The sequence below is a fragment of the Monodelphis domestica genome, chromosome 2, assembly GCF_027887165.1.
Source record: "Monodelphis domestica isolate mMonDom1 chromosome 2, mMonDom1.pri, whole genome shotgun sequence".
NCBI classification, from domain to species: Eukaryota; Metazoa; Chordata; class Mammalia; order Didelphimorphia; family Didelphidae; genus Monodelphis; species Monodelphis domestica.
In genome coordinates, this window is record NC_077228.1 from 399,519,579 (window position 1) to 399,544,750 (window position 25,172).

Below are 25,172 nucleotides of genomic sequence, written 5' to 3' on the forward strand. Positions count from 1 at the left end.
ACCCAGATCATTTATGTCCCTGTAGAAGCTATCTAGAGTTGGGTTCTTTCTCTTTGGATTATTCATTATTTAAAAAAAATTAATGGCCAAAATAATAAGGTTAATTGTTAGCTTTATGCTAGAGTTGGGCTCTGTTCCCAGAGCATGAAGGATGATGCCTCAGATTCCAGGATTTTTTGTCTGTTATTTCCTGGGTCCTAAGCTTCCAATTTCTATAATTCAAGGACAAGTATAGTCCATGCTCACCTTGGCTCAAACCACATCCTGTGATTGAGTTTGGAGCAGTTGGAGCACCCCAGTAGTTCTCCCACTGCAAGCAGACAGCTTACTTACTCTCAGGATAGCAGCCAGGGACTCTACCCTTTTGTAGGTGACCGCAGTCAGCAGTATCTCAGTCCCTCAGCAGCTGCACTTGCCACTGTGTGCTCCCTCTTCACTTCTCCTTTCCTTAAGCTACAGCCTGGGCCAGAGGCAGTGACTAGTCAGTTCCTGGGTCCCTGAAATCCTTCCTTGTTCAGTGGTCAATCCCTAGCTGTGGGTGAGTGGGATTTTCTGGAGCAGAGACTACAGCTCACACAGCTACTCCCTAGGGCTGGGCTGCCTATTGACTCCTGGGGTATCTGCCACTGGTCAAGCAGACAAGGTGAAGCTGTCCATCATGTCCCTAAGACTTGCAGCTTATTGATTTCTTAGTGTTTACCCTAGAGTGTTTACACTATCAGGTGATATTGAGGCCAGCGAGGTCAGAACTGACTAATCTGCCTCACTTCTCTTTTCAGTTTTCAGCATTGATTATGTCTGATTGTTTTCAATTGTTAGTGGGGGAACTTGGGGAGCAAAGTAATCTCATGCCCTACTCTGCCATCTTACCACAATGCTCCCTTACCAACTACTCTTAAAGGCTTATGTGCCTCTTCCTCTGGGAAGTTTTTCCTGATATCCTTAGTTATTAATGCTATCTCCTTCATATTATTATACAAACTTACCTTTTTTTCATATAGCCCCACTCCCCCTTGAATATAAGCTCCTTGACGGCAAGGGCTATTTTGTTGTTGTTTGGACTTGTCTTTGTACATCCAGGAATACAAAATTAGATTTCACTGGGTTGTATAGTATTTTTTTTTAGCTCCTCTCCAGCCCCACTGGGTCACCTAAATGGTGTAGTGGACAGAGTCCCAGTCCTAGAGTCAGGAAGATCTGATTTCAAATCTAGCCTCAGACATATTAGCTGGACAAATCATTTAACCCTGTGGCCTCAGTTTCTTCATTTATAAAATGAGCTGGAGAAGGAAATGGCAAACCATTCTAAGCTGTATTTGCCAAGAAAATTCCAAGTGGGATCATGAAGATTTGGACAAAATTGGAACAACTGAATTATAACAACCAGCCCTGTCCTACACATGTATACATACCCTGCCCAGACTATAGACCCTACCTAGGCAAAGGTTACTCTTGCGTTCTCTTGAAGAGAGTATTGCAGAGTATTGGCCAGTTGGCTTCATGGAAGATTTTGGTCTATGGCCTTGAAATATAACTCTCATTATCAGAGTTCTCTAATTCTCCACACCTGCCTCCCAATCAGGGGGCTCTAAGTAGGACCCTGACATGGAAGGATAGGGCAAGATCCCACTATAATACATTTTAAAAAAATTTCTCTTAAGCCAATATTTTTCACCCACATCTTTAATTATCTCTCCGGAGGAGGCAGATGTAAAGTCTTAAATTTTTGGTTAAGAAATAATTGTAGATAGTGGGGGAGGAGGGAGAGGATAGAGAAAGGGATCTAGTGGAATGTACTACATTTAATGACTACATCTAACTCTCATGCTGCTTTACTGGGAAGGGTACTGAAAGAAGAAACTGTGGAGGTGGGTTGGGGGTGTCAGATAAAAAGCCCAAGAGTAAAGGGTCATTTTAGAATTTCATTCATCAAGAACAAGTGTTTAAAAAGAAAACTGTAAGAGGTGAAGAATAATTAAAATGGAACTGATTTTGTTTTGTTCTATATCATTTTCTTTATTCTTAAGGTCCTTTTTTTACTCTCACCAATTTTCTGTTCACATTGCAGCAAATTAAATTTCTAAACCCCTAAAAACATCTTATAAGTGCTTTCTGGTATAACTTTTTTCTAACTGTCGACTCTTCTCCAGCTTCCATTTGTACCTTTGTTCCTTGCAGATCTCTCCTGTTACCTTCCTCTCACTACAATATTCTCTATGACCTTGCTGGTCCTTCTGCTCAGGGAACAGGCACCAAAGCATGTCACCAATGCCTCCCAGACTTCTACTTAATAAATTGGGGGGGGGAATAGTGTTTCTTTGGGGGCTTTGGGGTCTTAATGAAGCAGTGTTAAGTCAAGAAGATCTGGGTTTGAAAGCTGCCTTAGGCACTTACTGGTTCTGTGACCCTAAAAGTCCTGTAAGAACTGCAGAAAATGATCTGGAAATTATCTTAAAGGTTATTAAATGTTTAGGCCATATCTAATTACACTGAATATAGACACTAAACAGATTTAGGCTTTATAGAAATGAAAATAGCTTCCCAAATGTTTTTTCAATCTTCTTAGCATCTCTGGGGAAAAAAAAAAGTTTTTCTTGGTGAAGAGAAATAGATGATTAGCTCTATTCTTTTCTGCTAATATCTTTAAGATACATAGGTTAAACAAATTCCTTAAGAGTGAGAAAGAATGGGTATAGGCGAAGTGTAGGAAGCTAAAGGGGAATATTGGAATATATCATAGGATCACAGATTTAGGGTTAGAAGAGACCTGAAATGGACATTAAGTCCAACCCCCTCATTTTAATGAGGAGGAAATCACCCCAGAGAGGTTGAGTGACCTGACCAATGTTTCACTGGTAGCAGAAGCCTTTGAATAAAAAACCAAATATTCAACTAATACCAAATGTGAAATTAGTTCAAAACTAATAGTTCACTGTGCAACTCAAGCTCATACAGCAAGTCTTCTATTTGAATCTTGGCTCTCATTCCTCTTCCCAGAAGAAATTACTAAATATGCCATGGTGGCCACAACAGTAAACTCTTCTAAATTCTTCTCTAAATCTGGGAAATATTGAGATTTTTTCCCCTTTCACTCTCTCCATCATTTTCTAGGCATGCTGAGCAATATGTTTTAAAAATTCATCCACTAACAATAAATGGCCTAGAATTTCCACCCATATCTTCAATAAAGACAATTTTACAGAGTGGAAACAGGGAGAAGTGAAATGTCTGGGGACTGTGCCCAGTTGGACTTTGGAAGATAATGGATTTCTTTTCTTAAATCCCCTTCTAAGTGTCAAAAGAAAATGAAAGAGCTCTGAAAAAAGGAGACAGGGAGTGAATAAGAGAAAGAAAATAGGCATTCATCCAAAACAGTGGGAATAAATTATCAGTCACCACAGAAAGGTATGGGAAAGTAGGGTCAATAATTTCTTTCCCAAGATAATTATAAGTAAAGAGCTTTGTATTCTTAAGGAAGATGGAAAATAATTCTAAAGGTAGCATGCAAATAACAGGACACCACAATAACTCACTTCCCCTTCCCATAACTCCCACTAGAGGGAAACCCCCCCAGAATTCAAAGTCCGTCCTTCCCTCCTTCCTTTCCTATATCCAATGTCACCCTTTCCTCTCTTTTCTAGCATACTTCATCTCTCTACATTATGAAAATGGCCAAATTTTTCCCCAGTCTCCATTCATTTGCCAGTAGGGGTACACAAACAAGAGAAAGGACCTTTCAAAGGTTAGTAAATGACATTTTCTTTTGGATAAGAAATAATTTTTAATAGGGCTGCCACAATCACAGGCATTAGAAAAAACTGAAGGGGGCTGACTGGATTTCCTTTCATTAGCTTTCCTTCTTCTTTCTCTTCTTTGGGGTTGAAATGGGCATCTAAAGCAGTAACCAATTTGGATATTTAGTATTTTAATTGCTCATGTCATTAAAAATATCCTATAATGGAATAAGCTACATGCTTCTAAACGGTCTTCAGAAAATGCTATCTACCACCAAAGAAAGAACTGACGGCATCTGAATACAATTTGAAATCTATAATTTTCCACTTTTTTTCTTTAAGAGTTTTTTCCTAGACATGTCTTTTCCTACAATATGATGAATATGGGAATATGTATTAAATGATAGCCTATATAAAATTGCTTATGTTTCAGGAAGGTGGGGGGAGGAAGGGAGAGAAAGAATTTGGAATTCAAAAGATGAGAAAATGAATGTTAAAAATTGCTTCTACATATAATGGAAAAATAACAGGAGGAGTTGATAATGAATTAGCTCCAAAGCAAAACACATTAAGTATTAAAGTAAAATACTTCCTTAGTATAAAATTATCAAAATCCATACATTGAAAATGCCCTTACACACACTGAATCGCACAGAAAAAGGTCTACAAACAAGACAGTATCAGGCTAATATATTAATTTACTTTAAAATCTGGGAACCTAGAGTATTTGGAAGGATCCAATTAAAATTACTTTTGGCCACAACCACTATCTATTGTTTTTTCCCCCTATTCCTCTTTTCAACATGATCACGTCTTAGAAGCATTAAATTTTTCAAAACTTTCACTAGACTCTCTTATACCCTCAAACTGTCATCCTAGATATCACCCTTCCATTTTCAGAAAAATATTCTGTGAATAAATTGTCTATACTTTCTGCCTCCACTTCTCATATCACTCACATCTCAACCCTTTGCAATATGACTACCAATACTATCACTCAACCCAATTCCTCTCTACAAAATAATTAACAATCTCTTAATTGACAAACCTGATAGTCTCTTCAAAGGCCTCTGCCTCTTAGATTTATCAGCTGTATTTGACATTGTTAGACATCCATTGTACCTGATATTATCTCCTTTCTGGGTTTTCGTGACACTGCTCTCCCTTGTTTTTTTTTTCTTTTTCTCTTACTTGTCTGATGACCTCTCAGTTTCCTTTTGCTAAATCATCTTTCATAGCACACTTCCAAATTGCGAGGATTCCACAGATCTCAGTCCTCAGCCTTCTTCTCTTTTCTCACTATACTTTTCTTAATAACTTTATCCACTCCATTGGATTTCATTATCATCTCTGCAGGTAACAAACAAATCTACATATATCTTGCCTATGAGTTCCTCTGCTTAGCTTCAGTCTCAGGTCCCCAGTTGATGGACATCTTTTTAGTTTCCAGTTTTTTGTCAGCAGAAAAAGAGCTGCTATAAATATTTTTTGTATGGGTCGGTTCCTTTCCCCTATCTTTAATCTTTTTGGGATATATATATATATATTTATATATGGTCTTGCTGGGTCAAAGGGTATTCACAATTTGATGGCTCTTTAGACATGATTCCCACATTGCTCTCCTGAATGGTTATATAGTTTGTAGCTCCACCAGCAGTGTTAGTGTCCCAACATTTCTACATTTCCTCCAGCATTTATCGTTTTCCTTTTTTGTCATGTTAGCCAGTCTGATGGTTGTGAGATGGTTCATTACTTCTTCTTTAGAATACTTCCATTGTAACTAATTGGTCTCTCTGCCTCATGCCTCCACTCACTCTAGAAACTTCTCCACACTACTAAAGAAAGAATTTTTAAGTGCAGATCCAGCTATGTCACTTTCTTACTTGATATACTCTAGTGGCTCTTCCAATTGCTTCTTCAATAAAATAGAAATTGTTTACCTTTAAAGCACTTCACAACTTGGCTTCTTTTTATGTTCATTGGACATCACTACTCCACTTCTTCAAGCTAGCCAAACTATTCTTTTCTCCTCTCTTCACTTACCACATTCTATCTCTCTTATCAGTGTTTTTGCACTGGTGGTCTCTGTGCCTGGAATGCACTTGTTTTTTCATTTCCATCTTATGGAATCCTTCCTTTAAGATGTGCCTTAAACACTATCTTCTACATGAAACTTTTCCTGATCCTCAATTACTAGTGCCCTCACTCACAAACAACATTGCATTTATGTTTTTATTCTCTCTATTTTTATTCTATATTTATTTATATGTTTACTTGTCTCCATATTAGAATACAATCTCCTTTTAAAGTAGAGATTGCTTTATTCATTGTCTTTATAACTCTAGCACCTAGCAGGGAGAAAGGAACTTGGGATGTGTGTTTATCTTGCTGAAGAGATGGGATGGGGTGATATGATTAATCTATCCAAATATTTAAAGGGTTGTTACTGAAGAAGCAAGCTTATTCTTGTTGTTCCAAATAGCAGAATAAGTGCTTAACACATAGTAGGTATTTAATAAATGTTTGTAGATTGATCAATTTATTGAATAAATGGAACTGTAGTGAAAAGTTAGTCATGAAATTGATATAGCATTCCTTTCTGGTTTACTCCTTTTAACAGATGGGTTCTAAAGCAGCATTATAGCTCTGATAAACAGGAAATGACCTGAGAAAATTATGTTCACATAGTAACAACAGTTCTTCACAGTAATTTTAAAAAAATAATGGAAAGATAAAATGCCTCAGTCACCATTCTCTGCTTAAAATGATTACCCGGCTGCCTTTTAACACCTAATGAATTTGTCTTGCCTTTCAATGGTTGTATCAACCCTGAATGAATATAGTTCATGCGTGTCATATCAGACTTAGAATCCTGACAGAAACTGTCAGTTAAATGTGACAATGTGACAGAAAATGTCATTTAAATTGTGCATGATATATCTTAAATTCTTAAAGCAAAAGAAGAAGCATGCTGATTTGCAGGATCCCTTAAGTTCTTAATGTATACAATGAGAGAACCTTGGAGTTGTAAGGGACTTTGAATCTAGTCCAATTTTAGGCTCTTTTCCTGTGTCAGAGGGCTCATTCTTCAGGTGAGATGACGTATACAAGAGGTTTGAAAGGACAAAATACTACAGCGATATATACAAATGATTATTTTTGTTATCTATCTATTTTCCTTATAAGATGAAATCTAGGGAGCAGCTAGGTGGCTCAGTGGCTAAGAGAACCAGGGCTAGAGATAGGAGACCCTTAATCCCCCTTAGCTAGCCCTTACCACTCTTCTGCCTTTGGAATATGCAGCATTAATTCCAAGATTAAAGGTAAAGGTTTTCAAAAAACTGAAATTTGCCTTTTTGTAACTTCTTTTCTTTGGATCTTGTTCTGTTTACTGGAGCAACAAGAAAAAGCCCGTTTCTCCAGTTGTTGTTCAGTCCTTACAGTCATGTTGGACTCTTTGTAACCCCATTTGGGATTTTCTTGGCAAAGATACTGGAGTCATTTGCCATGTCCTTCACCACCTCATTTTACAGATGAAAAAAACTTAAGCAATCAGTAAGGTTATGTGATTTGCCCAGGGTAAGTATCTGAAATCAGGTCTTTCTGAGTTCAGGTTCAGAGCTCTATTCATCACCCTGCATAGCTGTCCATTCCTCCAGTAACATCTCTTTAAATATTTGTAGTATTTACCATACCACTGCATCCCTCATTTCTTTTTCAAGATAAGTAAGCCCAGATTTCTTATTTCTCATATGATATCTGTTTCCCTCATTATACTATCACCCTTCTCCAGACATGTTCAAGTTTACTAATGTCCCTCTTAGAGTGGCCAGAACTGAACACAGTATTTGAGATTTGGTCTGGCATATTGGGAGCACTAATTCCTTGATCTAGACATTGTACTTTTATTAATGATTGAGATGCTTGAGCTCATGATCAAGTAATGTTGCTCCCTTACCTTTTTTTGTAAAAATGGTTACCAAACTCCCTTGATGTAAAAATGAGTATTTTCTTTTTTTAAAATTTAATTAAATTTAACTTTTAATTGAAAATTTTATTTAATTAATTAATTTAGAGTATTTTTTCATGATTACATGATTCTTGTTCTTTCCCTCCCCTCTTTCCCCCTCCCACCCCCATTGCTGAAGCTCAATTGCACTGGGTTTTAATTGTGTCATTGATCAAGACCTAGTTCCATATTATTGATAATTGCACTAGGGTGATCATTTACAGTCTACATCTCCAGTCATATCCCCATCAACCCATGTGATCAAGCAGTTGTTAAAAATTAGTATTTTCAAAAGAACTTATTGTTTACATTTGCTCCATTGAAATTTTTCTTGATGGTTTCAGTCTAGAATGTTAAGATCATTTTTTTTATCTTGCTTCCCATCATATAAGTTATTTCCTGTTTCAAAGACAGTGTGTTTTGTATACTGCATTCCCCCATTAGATTGTAAGCTTCTTGAGGACTCTAACTATCTTTCTTTTTCTTATTTCTATCCCTAGCACTAAGAAGAGTGCCTGGCATATAATAGGCATTTAATAAATGTTTATTTTATTACATTATATTTGAGAGACAACTCAGCTTAACTCCATAGAGATTGGGAGATGACAGGCATTTATTGCTGATTAACAAATAGAGAATGTGTTTGCCTGGGTACAGATTAAGGGAAATTGATACATTAATTACATTTATATAGAATTTTCTTAAGCAAAGTCAGGGTGTTTAATCAACCTCATCCCTTTTTGGTCCAAGATTCTATAATTGACTGGTATTCCTTAGAAAATCAGTTTTATCTCCCCATTAAAAATAAGGTAATTAGAGTCAAGTACATGGCATTAGTCTTAAAGAGAGTATTTAAAGGCCAAGAATTAAATTGAATTTTTTAAAGTTCCAAACTTCACATTCAGACTAAATGTGCAAAGTATAGATCTTTAGTTTGTACATAGGGAGCACCACAGTACACTGACAGTAAATGTCAGGCACACTTTAACTAATAGTTCTGGGAAATGCATTCCTCAGTCAAGACAGTTACAAGAGATCTTTGTTACCACTACCTTATAAACCAAGACATTCTGGAATTCATCAAAAATTAAAGATGAAGGGGGCAGCTGGGTAGCTCAGTGGATTGAGAGCCAGGCCTAGAGATGGGAGGTCTTGGTTCAAATCTGGCCTCAGACACTTTCCAGCTGTGTGACCCTGAGCAAGTCACTTAACCCCCATTGCCTAGCCCTTTCTACTCTTCTGTCTTAGAACCAATACACAGATTGATTCTAAGACAGAAGGTAAGTGTTAAAAAAATTAAAGATGATATACTCATTGAAAATATTATTTGTCATTAGGACTTGCAATAGCAAAACCTAAATGAGTTAAATTTAAAGGTATACCTTGATAATATTTATTATTATATTTGATCATTGTTAGATAACTTCTATGAAACTTTTTTTTTGGAAAGACATGTGTGAAATACTAAATGGCCAAGTTGAAACAGACTTCATTTGATCTGGTCAATAAAGGATGCCATGTCTTTTGATTCTAAAGCTCAAATAGTTTTTTGTGAATCATATTTTTAAAGTTTCTTCTCTATCAGGGGCATATAAGTCAGCAACTATACCTACAGTAGTGACAATAAATAATTGATGGATGAATGAAAGAGAATGAAGCATCATTTTACAAAAGATAAGAAAAAATATTCAACATTCTGTGAAAATTGCTCAAAGTAAAAGAAGACAAATTTACTCAAACCCCTATACTTTTAAAAGTTACTATGTAGTTTTATATACATACCAAAATAGTATGCATAATATATTATAAATATACTTATCAAAAAAACCAAATTCTCACATTAGTTAGATTGAAAATTTGATATTTCATTATTTTTCCCTTTTCTCCCATCCATTTCCCCTTCTGAAGAAGACAGGTAAATTTCTACACATTTGGAAAAAAAAATCAGAGGGCATTTGTCCTATTGGCATGTTTTTTCAAATTGAAATTTTGACACACTACCAGAACTTTAAGGAAAATGACCCTCATAGCTGCAGTTTAGGTCTATCCTGAAAAAAGACAGCCACTTCAAAACTGGCAAATCTCATCATAGCATAGTGATGGCTGTCACTTGATGAAGCTTTTTCAAACTCTATCTATGAAAACATATTTGTGATGAGCAGGGAGACAGTGCATTTATCAATGTAGCAACATGTCATTTATTCATTATTCACTTGAACAAATCATAAATTAAGCTTTCTAATTATTTTCACTATTATTCAAGGCTCTTAGCCAATGAGATGGTATGAAATCTTACTTTGTCAAGCACAGAAAAACAACGGCAGCTAATTTCATTAAAACATTTACTACTGTGTTTAATTGGCTATGATAATGAAAACAAATTGCGTAAACAATTGATTTAGTCAGAAGATTAATAAGGCAGACTTGGAATTTTTTTTTTTGCCATAAGGGCTTTCTGCACTGAATCACCATAAAAACAAATGACAGACCCTTTCTCTTTCCCAAGTTAAGTATGCAGGTAAAGAAATGGGAAATTCAAAAGAGAAACTAAATGGAAGGCCAAAATTGCATTTGTCTTTTGAATAAATATTTTTCTAACTATGAGCAATCCATCTAAAACAGCAACAAAATAATAGAAATGATATATGAGGCATCTTGCTTCCTTTAAGGATACATATAAGTATAAAATTCTAAAAGGATAAAGACAAGTTGCAATGCAAACGAGTTTGGCTAACCATCTGACAAACAGACATGCATTTCTTGCACTTTATAGTTATTCCAAAAGCCAAATGGATATTGAAAGCAAATGAACCAGTTTAAGTAAATATAACTAAAGAAAGATTCCTCCATTAACATTTTCTTGTTCTAAAGTTGCCCTTTTTCTTTTTTTAAAATATCCACATATTTAATTTTTTTAATAAAACAGGAAACAACTACAATTAGCAAATGAAGCATAGAGAAAACATTTAAATCCACAACTTTTATGTATTAGTTCAAAGATTCAGTTCAAACTTAAGTTCATTTATTAAAGCAATCAGCAAAAAACAGAAAAGAATCTATCTGTTCTAAAATATTTATAGCAACTCTCTATGTGGTGGCAAAGAACTGGAAATTGAGGGAATGCCCATCAATTAGGGAATGGCTAAACAAGTTATGACATATGATTGTGATGGAATACACATGGAGTACAATCAGCTTTTTCCTTTCATTTTCTCCTTTCTTCCCTCTTTTTCTTTCTTCTATTTCCATCCATAAATATTTAATGAGAAAAACTGTAAAAGTTATAATATTAGGTGTCATAGAAGGAGAGGGATATGTGTAGAAAGGAGAAGGAAGTTGCTATTGAAAGAATGATTAAAATAGAAGTTATGGTCTTCAAATTCCTTGAGGAGATTCTCTTTAGAGAACAAAAGGAAGATTGGGTAGATTCTCTATGCATATGTTGTTATTAGGCCCATTTTATAGACAAGGAAACTAACATTAATTGAATTTTCTGGCCACATATCTGGTAATTTTCAGGCAGAGTTAGCATCCAGGTTTCTTTAGACCAAACCCGGTGTTTTATACATTCCACTATAATGTAAGAGGATAAGAAATTGTAGAGAGGTTTTGATCTGTACCAGTTTATGGAGCAAAATCATTGATTCATCAAAGATCAAAGTAAAATCTTAACTATATGATGTTCAACCACGAAATGATATTGAAGACAAATGATGAAGTCAAAATGGTTCTTGGAGTTTTAAGACCCCTGATTTGATCTCAACGTCCCTTTCATGGTAATTTTTAAAGCAGTGAAATTATATAATTAAAGCAAAAGGATGATATAATCAAAGATATAATTAAGGCAGGCTACTTTGGTCATCATCTAGAGGATGGATTAAAGTGCCATGTAAGTCTAAAGTCAAGCAAACTAACTTCTGCTAAATTAAGTTGTATGGGATGTGAAACACTCAAGTCAGAATGGAGTTTTATGGTAATTTAATTATAATGGGAGTAGGAAATTATTAGCGGGGGAGAGAGAGAGAGGGAGAGAAGGAAAGAGGGAGAGAAGGAAAGAAGTTAACTCAACCTTCTGGCTGAGCCAGAGGGAGTTTTAGGTCTTGGAGGGCCAAGGCAGGGAAGGGAGTCAGTCTTTTCACTCACGTGACCGATCTGAAGGAAAGCTGCCTGCGGGCCTCCTCCCAGCCCTCTTTCCTTCTCTCCTTCTCTCTCTCCCCCTCTAATAATTTCTTACTCCCATTATAATTAAATTACCATAAAACTCCATTCTGACTTGAGTGTTTCATTTAGGATTTTTGTAAGTGAAATCCTTGGTGACTTATAATTAATAAAAATCAATCTTTTAAACTAATTTTTTTAATGTTACAGGTGTTAAAGGTTTTGGACTAGGATTCTGGCACCAAGAACAGAAAGAATGAGATACTAGGAAAGACATATTGAAAGAATAGTAACCAGCATTTCCATCATGCTTTAAAACTTCATAGAGCCTTTTACAAATATTATCTCATTTGATCCTTACAAGCACCCTAGAAGGAAGGTGCTGCTATTGCCTTAATCTTACAGATGAAGAAACTGAGGCAGAAAGAGATTAAATGACTTCCCCAGGGTTGCACAGGCAGTAAGTGACTGAGACAGGATTTGAAATCAGCTATTATTGACCCCCAAAATCAATAGAGCATTATGTTGGAATATATATATATATACATATATATATACACCATAGTTCTGAGAATTCCTTGCACTAATGATTTAATTTAGGAGTTAACTCTTGTTGTCTGAGGCTCAGAGATGTCAAGTGATTTCTTCATAGTCACATGGCAAGTGTCAAAGTGACAATTAAGTCCTGGTCTTCATGACTCCAAGTTCAGAACTCTGTCTGCCATGGCATGCTTCCTTCCTAGGTATGAGTAATGAAAGCCAAAGAATTAAAGACGCTAAAGCTGTAAGTGTGGATGACTGAAAGATGAATGAGGTTATTGAAGACAGGAAAATTTGTAGCTAGAAATTGTCTGGAGTGAATGTGGTTTTGATTTTGGACATATTGAATGAAGACGATATATGTATATATGTATATATATACACAAACACACACACACACATACACAGGCAATATTTCCAACTTCTAATAAAGTGTACACAATTTAATGAAAATCTAAGAAAAACTTTAATTCTCAACTGAAAAATACTTAAAATGAATAGTACCTTTCATAGACATAGTACTATTTTTATTTTCTTCCACTACTTCTTTAACATTGACTGGTATGCTGATATGGTTGGGTAGGCTTAGAAATAGTCCAGCCATTTTGGAAAGAAATTTGGAACTAGAACCAGATAGTTTCTAAACCACATATCATTAGATCCAGTGATACCATTACTAGGCCTAGACTCCGCTAAAAAATAAAAAAAAAAGAGGAAAAGGATTTTAGGTACAAAAATATCTATATCAGTTCTTTTTCTTGTAGCCAAACTTGGCTAAACAAAATGTGGTATCTGAGTATAATGGAATATTATCATGCCATAAAAAATGATGAAATGGACAATTTTGGAGGAAACTAGAAAGACTTTTATGTATAGTGCAGAGTAAAGTAAGAAGCAGAAGAATGATTTATTCAGTAATAGTATACAGAAAAACAATTTTTTTTAAACCCTAACTTTCTATCTTGGAATCAATACTGTGTATTGGTTCCAAGAGTGGTAAGGGGTAGGCAATGGGAGTTAAGTGACTTTCCCAGGGTCACACAGCTGGGAAGTGTCTGAGGCCAGATTTGAACCTAGGACCTCCCATCTCTAGGCCTGGCTCTCAATCCACTGAGCTACCAGCTGCCCCCTCTTTATTATTTCTTGAAGAATGATGCCTAGGCTCTTTTTTTTGTTTGTTTATGGCTTTCAGATGATGCAGCCTTGACCTATTATCAAATTGTGTGAAACTTGATCTCTCTTCAAGTTTCAAATACAAATAATTTTTTAAAAAATATATTCAATAGAAAAAAAAAACACTCAAATGGAAGAAATGAAAAAAGATATTTCAAGATGGATGCTGCCACATGGAACCAGAATGGTTAAGAGCCCTCTAGAGCAAGAAATGGGAACTCTAAGAAAATAATCCTTACAGGACTGAAGATGACAACGAAAAAGGAAAAGGTGAAGACTCTGAAAGAGAAGTTCTTTTGGGAAAGTACAGTAAGGGGAAGGGGAGAAAGAAAGAGTGTGGAGAGAGAGGGGTAGGTAGGATGGGAGAGAGAGAAAGAAAGAGAGAGAGAAAGAGAGAGAGAGAGAGAGAGAGAGAGAGAGAGAGAGAGAGAGAGAGAGAGAGAGAGAGAGAGAGAGAGAGAGGGAGGGAGGGAGGGAGAGAGAGGGAGGGAGGGAGAGAGAGGGAGGGAGGGAGGGAGGGAGGGAGGAAGAGAGAGAGAGGGAGGGAGGAAGGGAGGGAGGGAGGGAGGGGAGAAGAAAAGAGATGAGAAGCAGAGAGGATAGGAAAGGAGAGGGGAAGAGAGAGATGAAACTGAAACCACCTAATTTAGATGACAGTGCACAAATACTTTATCTTAGCAATAAAAGAGGTAGTTGCTTTTTCCATTCTGCTGTCCTCTTAATAATATGGATCTCCCTAAGTATTATGATAATTGAATAACTGTGGCATCATAATTTTCTATGTTAGTTTTATATTTTCCCTCTTTTTTATTGATCTTTTTGCACGTAGCAATTCCTCAGTGAGAAAGAATGCTAACTAACAGAAATGCTTTGTAATCTGGAGTTCACAGGTCCCAAAATTCACTAAGAGGTCCCACAGGCTTTCAGTTGGTTGAACATTGGCTAGCTATCTTCCAGAACATACGGTTGCATTAAAAATGGAATTACTGTAGAACAAAACTTGCTGTTGTATAGATATTCTCCTCCTCTCCACTTTCCTGGCTCTCCATTCCCAAAGTAAGAGAAAGGCAGATATATGTGAGCTCATACATGCAGGAACTGAGTCGTAAGGTTGCTCTGAGAGCAATTGGTCAACATCCCTGAAGCCAGTTAAACCCTAAGTACCATAGCTTCCAGTCTCTAGCAGATGGCTTATTGATCTCAGTAGTATTGTGCAACATCTGCATATCAATTAAAGCAGCCTAAGATTGGAAGCTAGGGGTTGACTTTTCACTGTTTTATTGTAGTTTATATTTCACAATTGTATGAAATTGGCTTCTTCCACTCCATTATGGAATATTAGGATTAGTTCCTCTTTCCTGAATTAGTAGTCTGTCTCAAAGATTAAAATTCACCAAGGATTTACATATGATGCCTTTTTACAACCAAGGAAACAGAAGATTAACTGAAGTTATCTCAGGTTAAACAGGTATGAAATGAGATTTAGAATTCATGGTATTTAGCCACCCCAAGGCTGTTTCTAGCCTAATTCCCTCATATGCAAATGCAAGTAGGTATACACATGTACATATATAGCTTATACTTATGAAGGACTTTAAGGTTTTCAAAGTATGCTATGAAGGCAGTTAAAGCTTAAGTGGTCCTATGGATAAGGTCAAAGTCAAGATTCATCACTTTCTTTTATATTACTTCCTTTCTTAACTTGCCTCAAGTCCTCTACCCACTGTCTACTTCCCCACCTCCATCTCTACTCTGTAAAGTGCACTCTGCTTCCATATGTACAAAGCAAAAGTAGCTATTAGAAGGACTAAAAAATGTATTTGCTGATGGATCATAAAGCTACCATATCTTCATGAAACTGTAGCTGATCACAATATTTATCAAAATATTTTCCCCTATTTCTACCAATGTTCTGAATCTAATCAGAGTGTATAAAGCAGAAAACTCTGGAATAAATTCTGACAAGATTTGAAAACCCAAACCCAAACCCAAACCAAACAACTTTGCCCCAATATTGCATTTAGGAAATTCAAAATCAACATCTCTGACTACCCTCTCTCATTCTACTATAACTGGAAAAATGAAGTATCCACTCTTCTAGCTTGTGGACATTGAGAGTCACTTTCTTCCAGTACCTGGTCATCTCCTCTCTGCCCTTCCTTAAGAGAACACCAAAAACCTTGCCCCCCACCCCCATGTCTAAATCAGCTTCTTTAATTCCTATTTAAATTTTTATTTCCATGACCACAAAAACAGTCTATGTAAATTACTAGATTTTTAGTTTACTTCTTGGTAATCAATTGGATACTTTAGTTTTTATTCTTATGTTTGGAAGAATATGTAGATATGGACTAAATTGGATGCTGAAAATGTTATCTGGACAAGAATTAGGATCATCAGGTTGCTCTTCCTACACTGGATTATTTTGATTTTTCTTGAAAATCAAATCACAGAATTCAATAATCAATACTGTATTATATGACACACTTAAAATTCACATTACTGTTAGGACCAAAACTCACTTTTTGTCCATGGTGCTGTTATTACTCATCTCTTTCCTTCTTAAACAGCATTTGCCATGTACCATAAATGTTCTTATGTTTATTTAAATTACTAAATTAAATAAATATCTTAGAATCACCATAATGACTATTATTTTTTTTGCTCTGGTTAAAACTGCAATGTCATCACAGATTCTGAAATTATTTTTAAGAAAAAAAAAAAGACCATTATATTGCTAATGTGAACAATAACAAGCAAAAACATCAATTACAGAATCATCTCATGTTCTCCCATTTCTTGCTACCCCTCCCCAAAACCATTTTGCTACAAAACTTCAAAATGTTTTGGAAACATTATCATTTCCACTAACAGTCACCACAGTGGTAGACTGTTGGTAAAGTAATAGCCATTAGAGACATGAAGCACAGGGCAGTAAAGTAATTTCTCTTAGCTTATAATGTGAACCAGAAAGGATGTAACAGATAGAATTTTGGTCTTTTGGATTCAGTGGTCTCCATTAGGATTCTCCTGAGAATTTCACATATCCAGGTATTTGAAATCACCAGGAGAGCCATAAGAACATTTGCCAATTCTTAAGGCAATTAGCACAGGCTGTTCTCAGGCAATTTCCAGGTAAAGTAGCATCTTAATCAAATAATAAGGCAATAAAGAGTAATTTCTTGACTTTCCTCTTTTCTCCTCACTCATCCATTCTTTTAAATACAGATGCCCTATTCTTGACAGCAAATGATTAAATCCTTCCACCACCCCCCTTTTAATAGAACCATTAATTCATTCATCCATTCATCCTTCTTGACACATTTATATTGTTAGTGTGGTCAGTGAAACTGATTTTTATTAAAGTTCTTTCCCAGTTAGCAAAGTGGTAAAGTGTTCTCTAATGGCTGATATATCAAGTCAGTTTATAAAACCAATAATAGAACCTCCTCAAATAATTCTTGGCATTAGACTGCATCAAACAATCAATAATCATTTATTAAGCACTTACTATGTACTAAGCACTCTGCATACAAATGCTATGCATGGAATAACTTCTACTTTCAATATTTTAATTATGTCTTATTGAGATAAAGTATCACCTATAGCACCTAGCACAGTGATTAATTTAGCACTATAAAAATATTCAACATAATCTGAAAAGAGCCTAAAATGCACAACATAAAAATAATTTCAAACTGACCTCTTTCATTTTTTCCAGTTCATTCTGTAAAGCCTGTTTTGCAATCTCAACTTCTATAAGCTGTTGCCTCAATTTCTCATTTTCATCTTCTGTTGTGGTACGTTTTTCTTCTACATTTTCCAATTCATGGTGTAGTCTCACTGATACATCCTTTGCAACCTAAATAAAATTATATTTTCAAAAACAACAAAAGTAATTATATTGAAACTAAGACTGACTAAAAGTTTTCAGAAAATAGAAAAAAAACTAATTGATTTGTGTTTTCAGTACTAAATTTTAGGATGAAGATCTTTCTTTACATTTGGGGGTGGGGTAGGGTGGGGATGGGAAGCAAGCATTCTTGGTTAGCAGGTTTTAATTATCCTTGGGAATTTGGTTTTGATTTTAGAAGTAGGGCAGAACCAAATGAATATTGGAGTTCATTAAAAACATGAGTTTGACGTCCTTTGAAATAAAAATAAGTTACCATATTTTATTTTTATATTATTTGCAATAAAGTGCCCCTTCCCCCACATCCATAGAAATCAATCTAATGACTTTGAAAACATAATTTGTGATTACATTTTCAACTCAGATTCCAGAGTGAGGGAAAATTAAAAAAAAAAAAAAACTACTGTTGACTGATAACACCTGTTTCATAATTTGAAACATTTCAATGATGAGATTTACTTCCTTGGGGAAGAGAGGTTTTGAAAAACAGTTAGGTTCAGCTGAAGTAAATCATTATTTCAATAACTTCATTTCTCTCCACTTTTTCAGTTCTTGGGGAAGCATCAAATGAGTTCCATTCAGTTTGGGGAAGAAGTGTAGGGAAGGTTGGGGGAGTAAGAAAGAGTTTATTCTACAACTGAATCTTAAGAGTTGTTAGGTACATTAAAGGTCATCTAGTCTAGCTCTCATATTTTACAGGTAAAGAAACTGAGGACAAGAGCCTTTGCTTAAGGTCACAAAGCTAATTAGAAATTGAACTGGTACAAGAACTCAGATCTCTTGAGTGCTAGCTTCAGTAGTTGTCCCTGCTCTGTCTTCCAATATGGCCTCCCACTAAAAGGTTCTCCATCTGTTAGATCTGAACATTCAACATCTTACTGGAGTTCAGATGCTGAACAGCTCAGAGATGAGATTTCCAGTAAATTTTGCCAGTGTAACTCCTTTGCCAATGTCTAGGGAATGGAAAGGCAACTGGTATTCCTTTCTTCCTTCGGAATGTGACTTTTTTTACTTCCAGGACACTACAAAGAGTTCTATCAGGCAGAAACCCCTTATCCATAGCTAATTCTTGATCCCTCTTTTCTGCCTCGTTATCTTGCTGCGTACTCCACCCAACTTCTCACTCTGCAGAGCCCTGCCCATCAACCCCCAACTTCCTTTAAATGCCCCACCCACCAGGCTCTCCAAAGGTTCCGGGCTGCCCAGCCCATATCCTGAACAAACCTTGAGGTCTTGCTCCATGCTTCTCAGGAGCTCCCCATCAATTTCCCCAGTCTGCGCATAGCGGAGTCTCTTGCGTTCTGCTTTGCGGAGGCGGTACTGCAGAATTCGGCAGTTTTTGTTGGCTCTTTCCAACTCATGGCGCATTTCCTGCAGCTGACAGGCATCTTCCTCAAAAAAACTGTCCCTCATCTCATCCATTTCGGTCCTCAGTTCATCAATTTCGTTCTGTGGAGAGGAAAGGATGGGATGGGGGGTGGGGGTAGGAAATGGAGTGAGACACAAGGCAGAGTCAACATTAACTTCTCCCTTGGAACCCCACCCTACTACAACCCATCCCCAGCAAAGAGTAGTGAGGAAGGAAAGTGTCAGGGAAAAGTAGAAATTGGGCCTTCCCTGGTCTTTTTTCATCTTTTTTTTTCTTTCCCAGAAAATGTGGAATAAATCATGACAATGAAAGAATTAAAGGCCCAAAAGTGGATTCTCAATACAAAATACATTAGCAAACCCATGCTCTATCATTTTCTTCCAAAGCACTTGGAAAACTAGGGAAATGTCTAACTGCATTTCAGGCAATAAAAGGGAAAAAAAAAACTGTTTTTTAGGTTTGGATTTATTTTTCTCCTTTCCTGTCTGGATTTTCTCCTCTGGTCCAGACTGCATAACAGGTTAGAAACCATCTCTCCCCTAACCTGACACACCCTATTCCTTTCAGGCCAACACCCTTCCTCTCCCACCACTCCCCTCCCTCACCTTGAGGGTTTCGTTCTCTTCACGAAGCTTCTCCATTTCCTCTTGCATCTCTTCTTGTTCCTGTAGCGGCTGCTGTTGCTGCGGTGGTGAGGGCGGAGCAGCCGCCTGCATACCCCCGCTGCTTGGGCTGCCCCCTGCCCCCTGCTGTAGGCCCTCTGCTGCAGCCGCCATTGGGGAGGGGGAAGGGGAGGAAAGAGGCTCCGAGGCGGCAGTGGCGACTGGAGAGCTGCTACTGCTATTGCAGCTGCTCTTGGTTTGCATTTGAGCTGCTGCTGCAGCCGCGGCTGCCGCCCGCTCCTTCTTGAGATGAAACTGGATGAGCTCAGACTGCAGACATCCCTCTTTCCAGTAGCCACCGCCGCCCCCAGTAACGACACTCCCGGGGTTTCTACTGGTGGAGACGGGGGTTTTGCCAGTAGAAGAGGGTGATGATGATGTTGATGAAGATGATGACGAAGAGGAGGCCACCTCGCCTCCGCCACTGCCACCCTTCTGTGGCGTGCGCCCGGCTTTACCTCGCCAGCCCCTGGGCGGCGGCGGCTGCAGAGCGTTCCCCTCCCTTTCCCCCGGAGCCTCCTCCTGCTACTGCTCCTCCTCCTCCTCCTCCCCCGCCCCCTCCTCCTCCTAGCTGAGCCTGCTCCGTTGGTTTGGGGGTCGCAGTTTCCCCATCCCGAGACTGGTCTTCCGTGGGACAGGGTCTCCTGTTCCCCACCGCGATTGGGGTACCGGTTGGGGATGCTTCAGCACCACCTCCTGTTTGGACAGCTCCCAGTGGGGCGCCTTTGAGCGTAGCAGGAGGCAGCTGCTTTTCCCCTCCCCCCCTCCTCCTCCTCCTCCTGCTCCTCCTCCTCCTCCTCCTGCTCCCCTCTCTCCTCCTCCTCCTCCTCCTCCTCCTCCTCCTCCTCCTCCTCCTCCTCCTCCTCCGCCGCCGCCGCCGCCGCCTCCTCCTCCCCGAATGCCAGTGGGAGTCACTAGGCGACTGCTATTGGACTTTGATGTCTGCTGTTGCTGCTGCTGCTGCCGGGCAGAGTTGAGTTTGGTGCCTGCCCCTACCGGGGACCTGGCGGCTGTGGCTGCTTGTCGGACCGTACTGTCCCGAGGTCTGGCCGGTGACTGAGCTCTCTGCTGCTTTCTGCTGCTGCCCTCTGGATGTAGGCGAGGCTCCGCGGTGGCGGCAGCGGCAGCTGCTGCAGCAGCAGCAGCGGCAGCTGGGGCAGCGCCCCCGACAGGTAGCTGATTCATGGCGGGTCGCGGATGGTTTATCTAGACCCACAATCCCAGAAGGGACTGAACGATTTTCATCACCGGGTGATCTTCCTTCTTAACCATCGCCATTGCCTTTAAAACTGAGAGAGAAATAGAAGACAAACATACTTGTCTTGATTGCTTTAGGTCAAAAAGATTCTCTCCTTTTGGAGAGGTTGCTAAGTGAATAATGATGCTTGGGAGGTACTTAATACAAATGTGCTTTTCTCTTAATGGAGGAAAACTCAACTTTAATTTTAGAGATGTACTGCATGGATACTCCATGCCAGGATTATTAAGACTCAGATATCTAGGTAGGGTTCTATTTAGGTTACAATGGTTATATTCAATAGAACTAGAGATATCATTTGGAAACCATTTAAAATGTTATAGTTAGGGACTTGAGTGTGAAGGAGCAAGAACAGGAGAAATAGAAGGAATGAGAAAATGGGAGGAAGGGAGCAAGGGAAAGGGAGAGCATAATTAAATCCAAGAAAGAGGAAAATGAAAAGGAGAAAGAAAAGAAAGGATGAGAAAAATAAACATAATGGTGATGAAAGATGGGCAAAAATATTAAACAATTATAAATCTTTGTGTTTTGGTTGATATAAAATATTCATCTACAATACAAGTATTTTTAAAGCATAGTAGAGTCAACACTGAATTTCCTTTGAAAAAGAAGAAAGCGGTTGAATGAGCAGAAAAATAAGTAACAGATTGGGTTTCCAGAGTTTGATTCTAGCTCAGGTTTGGCCAATCATAAACTTCATAACCTTGGGCAAGCCCTTTGCCTTCTGTGTTGCTTGGTTTTCTCATTTGTAAAATGAAAGAGTTAAACTAAATGATTTGCAAAGTCTTAGAATTTACAACTGGAAGGGACCTCAGAAATCATCTCTAAATCAAATATCATTTTACAGATGAAGGATCCAAGGCCCAAAGAGTTTGAATGATTTTCCCACAATCACACAGATATTAAGCAAAAGATATTGAATTTGCACTTAGTTTTTCTGATTCCAAACTCAAAGGTCTTTCTGAATTCTCTTTTGCCTATTGTCTGGCTTTAAAAGAAAAAAACTCTACAAGATCATTGTAAAAATACTAGGGAATTATTGATCCTAGTTTCTTCTGATTTCAGAACTTGAGAAGTACTATCTGTCACATAGACATTATATTTTAAAAACTCAATTTAGATGAAGCTGATTTTCATTTAACTTGCAATCCTAATGGTTCCACTGTCTCTAAGAGCTGCTACTTCAATTCAGAATACTGCTTTATTTTGAGGTAGTCTCAGCATGGAGCCTGTCACTATCCCTTACAGGACAAGTTTTTTCAAATTCATAGGACCTATCAACTTTTATTCCACTAAGACAGAGTCAGTTCTCTACTACAATAACATATAATTGTAATAGCTTGCATTTATATAACATTTTGAGAAATAGCAAGGAATTGTATACAGTAGTCAGGGTTCTGGGTTTAGAGTCAGGAAGACCTAAGTTTATATTCCAACTCTACTCTTTACTAGATATGACCATGAACAAATGATTTACCCTTTTTCAGCCTCAGACTATAAATGATATACACTACAGTCCTTGTTCTATTTGTGAAATTCAAGTTATAAAACACATTCCTCAAAACTCTTTCAGTAAGAAACTTTTTATAGGTGAAAAAACTGAAGGATAGAGAAGTTAAGTGACTTCATTTAAAATAAAACTCCAAAACAAATTCAGAAAATTATTGTGTTTTTCAAGGCCAACTGTATTCTAGAAAATAAGGCCAGTAGAACTTGTTAATGTTATATTACTTCCAGTGATCCTAATGATAATTTTAGCTTACTTGGGATAATCACCACTTATTTTCAGTCCTTATCCTACACAGAGAATACTGTCCTATCCCCTTTTCCTCTGGAAAATAATAAAATTTTTTTGAGATAAGATGTTTGGCTAGTAATGGTGAACATTCTACATTCCAGCAAGCAATTAAATCCTAATTTACAAGAATAAATTTGTAATTCATATGAATATTTGCATTTAGATACCTGACATATTTACATTTTGCACACAAATGAATGTGGGAATATATTTAAAGTACCAAATTTCAAACTTCTTTCTTGGCCTTCTGTTAATTTCTTTAGATATGCCGATTCTGTGGAAAATTTTAATAAATTTTCTGGAATTTTCTAGACAAAGAACTACTTCTGAGAGTATACATTATTCTGAACTTGCTGAATCTTAGGAAATAATGACTCAGGAGCACAGAAAAGAAGTCCCGATTCAGTATGGCAAGGTTAGGTTCCATTCTATGTCCTCTCCAAAAATTAGATTATGGAATTTTCTGCATTAGAAAATGTCAGTGGACAATATTGGGGTTACCAGAAATATTGAGATTCCTCCACCTCCCAAGGGCAGCATCTAAGAATGAATGCAGGAAGAATTCAATGACTTGGCAGAAAGTTCCCAAGTATTAACTGCTCCTAATAGGGGAAGAACTCTACTCTGGCTACTCTGGTTTCTGCATATAATCCATATATTATGCCAACATCCCTTTAGCATTCTACATATTGTTTTATTTATCTTCTTCCAATATTTTAACTATAATTCTCCTCTGCCAATATTCAGTATTCAACGAATTGAGTCAGTATTACACTTCAGAGTTAGTGGATACCCACCCCCAAGAAAATAGAGAACAAAGAAAACCTTGAGGAAAGTTGAGTCTCAATTCGCTTTCCCCATTTTCGCCACGAATTCTAGTTATTCCCATATCTGAAAGCCTTCCTGAAATTTCACTGCATCAAAGTCACTGGAAAGAGTCCAATAGAACTAAGTTGGGTTATAATTCCAGTAAGCACTTAGAGGTCGACCTTATGTTTGCTTCTAACTGGCAGGGATCACCTGGAATACAGGGCACACTTGGCAGGTCACCATTTGACTGCAGTCTGCCCTGCTGTTTTCTGCCCAGAAACAATGTACCAGCCCACTCTAACACAGCGCCACACTGGGGCGACCAGTTTGCTATCACGTGGTTGTCACAAAGTGACAGAACATCGCTTCCCCTTCAAGCTTTTCTTATGGAAATCTCTGTCCAAGAAACCAAGAGAGTAGTAGGAAAAACAAAAGGCACTAACAGCCACAGCAACAAGAACAAAAACTCAATTCTTCTCAAACACACAGGTTTCATCTGCCCACTAGGCTGCCTCATCAGAAATTCAGAATTTTACACTAGAAGCATTTACTTCACACACAATTGACCTGCCGGGTTTAGAGAGGATGCGAGTCTCCAGCTCCGTTTAAAACAAACAGACAAAAAAACAAGCAAAAAACTCAAATCTTCCTGGAATACTAGGGGAAGGTTTGTAGTGGACAGGCTCTTAAAAAGTAGAGGAAAGTTCACTTTCAGGGCATAGATCCCTTCTCGTGGTTCCCTCCCTAACCCAGCCTCCGAACAATGGCGTTAATGTTAGGTGGAGTGGGCGGTGGCAGCAAACAATCTAGTGAGCTAGCGTTCATTACTCACGAAGGATGCCAGCTGTCCGGCTGCTGTTTCCTAGATGCGTCCACCCGAGGTACCAAGCGGGACCAGGATAGCCTCAGAAAGTGCAATCGAATTCAGGAGCTGACCTCACCAGGCTTGACAAGAGGGAAGCACTGACTGAAGAGAGAAGGAAGAAAGGAGAAAGCAAAGCAAAGAAGGTGGAAATGGTCCAGGGAGGCACTACGTCTGAAGAAGCCACGCCCAAGGCTGGACCAGCGAGATCCACTCCCAACATCCCGTCCGCGTTTACTCGCACGTGGCTGCAGATAACAAAGCCAATAGAAAAAAAGAGGGCTTTGCTTATCCTTGTCAATGCGGAGGCTAGGATTTTCTCTCCAGTTCAGCCCTCCCCAGGAAGCCTGGATCGTCTCGATCAATTATTTATTTGCACTTTCCTAGGAAGGCAGACTTGAACTGACAGCGGGGCTGTGACGTCTCCTTATGCGGCTGCTTGGTGCTGGCTAGCAGCTGGGGGGAGTTCTCTTTGTTTGCACACTTTAATATTCATTGGAGCTTTTCATTCTGTGTTCGCCCCCATGGCCAATTTCCACGAGGAGATAATGGTTGGCCTTATCCTACTGTCCCATAGACCGAGGTTCTCTACAAAGTCACTGATAAGTAAGGAATGAAAAAAAAAAAAGCAAGAACTACATATCCACGAGGGAAATTGTCTCCTGCTGGGTGTGCCCTTTTTACATTTCTTTGTCTCTTCATTTCTTAAGGTTCTCCCCTCTCCTTTTCTGATACAAGGAACAGCAGCTTAGAAAGATACCTTCAAGGTCCCATATTAATTTTAATATATGGGCATAAGGGTCAGGAAACAATTTACATGTAAGGTGAAGAAAAAAAGGAGTGGGTGGAGACATCACAGGATCTTTTCTTTGGCTATTATATTGAT

General features: G+C 38.0%; 1 protein-coding gene across 1 annotated transcript in view; it reads right to left on the reverse strand.

Moving 5' to 3' along the window:
* Nucleotides 1-24,671, reverse strand: part of SOGA3 (SOGA family member 3) — a 68,012-nt gene extending 43,341 nt beyond the window's left edge. The window contains 6 exon segments of the mRNA XM_003340483.4: nucleotides 17,318-17,476; nucleotides 18,752-18,976; nucleotides 19,502-20,068; nucleotides 20,070-20,314; nucleotides 20,437-20,847; nucleotides 24,257-24,671. Of these exon segments, the coding sequence (XP_003340531.2) occupies nucleotides 17,318-17,476; nucleotides 18,752-18,976; nucleotides 19,502-20,068; nucleotides 20,070-20,314; nucleotides 20,437-20,743 (1,503 nt within the window). The 5' untranslated portion in view covers nucleotides 20,744-20,847; nucleotides 24,257-24,671.
* Nucleotides 24,672-25,172: the final 501 nt, after the last annotated feature.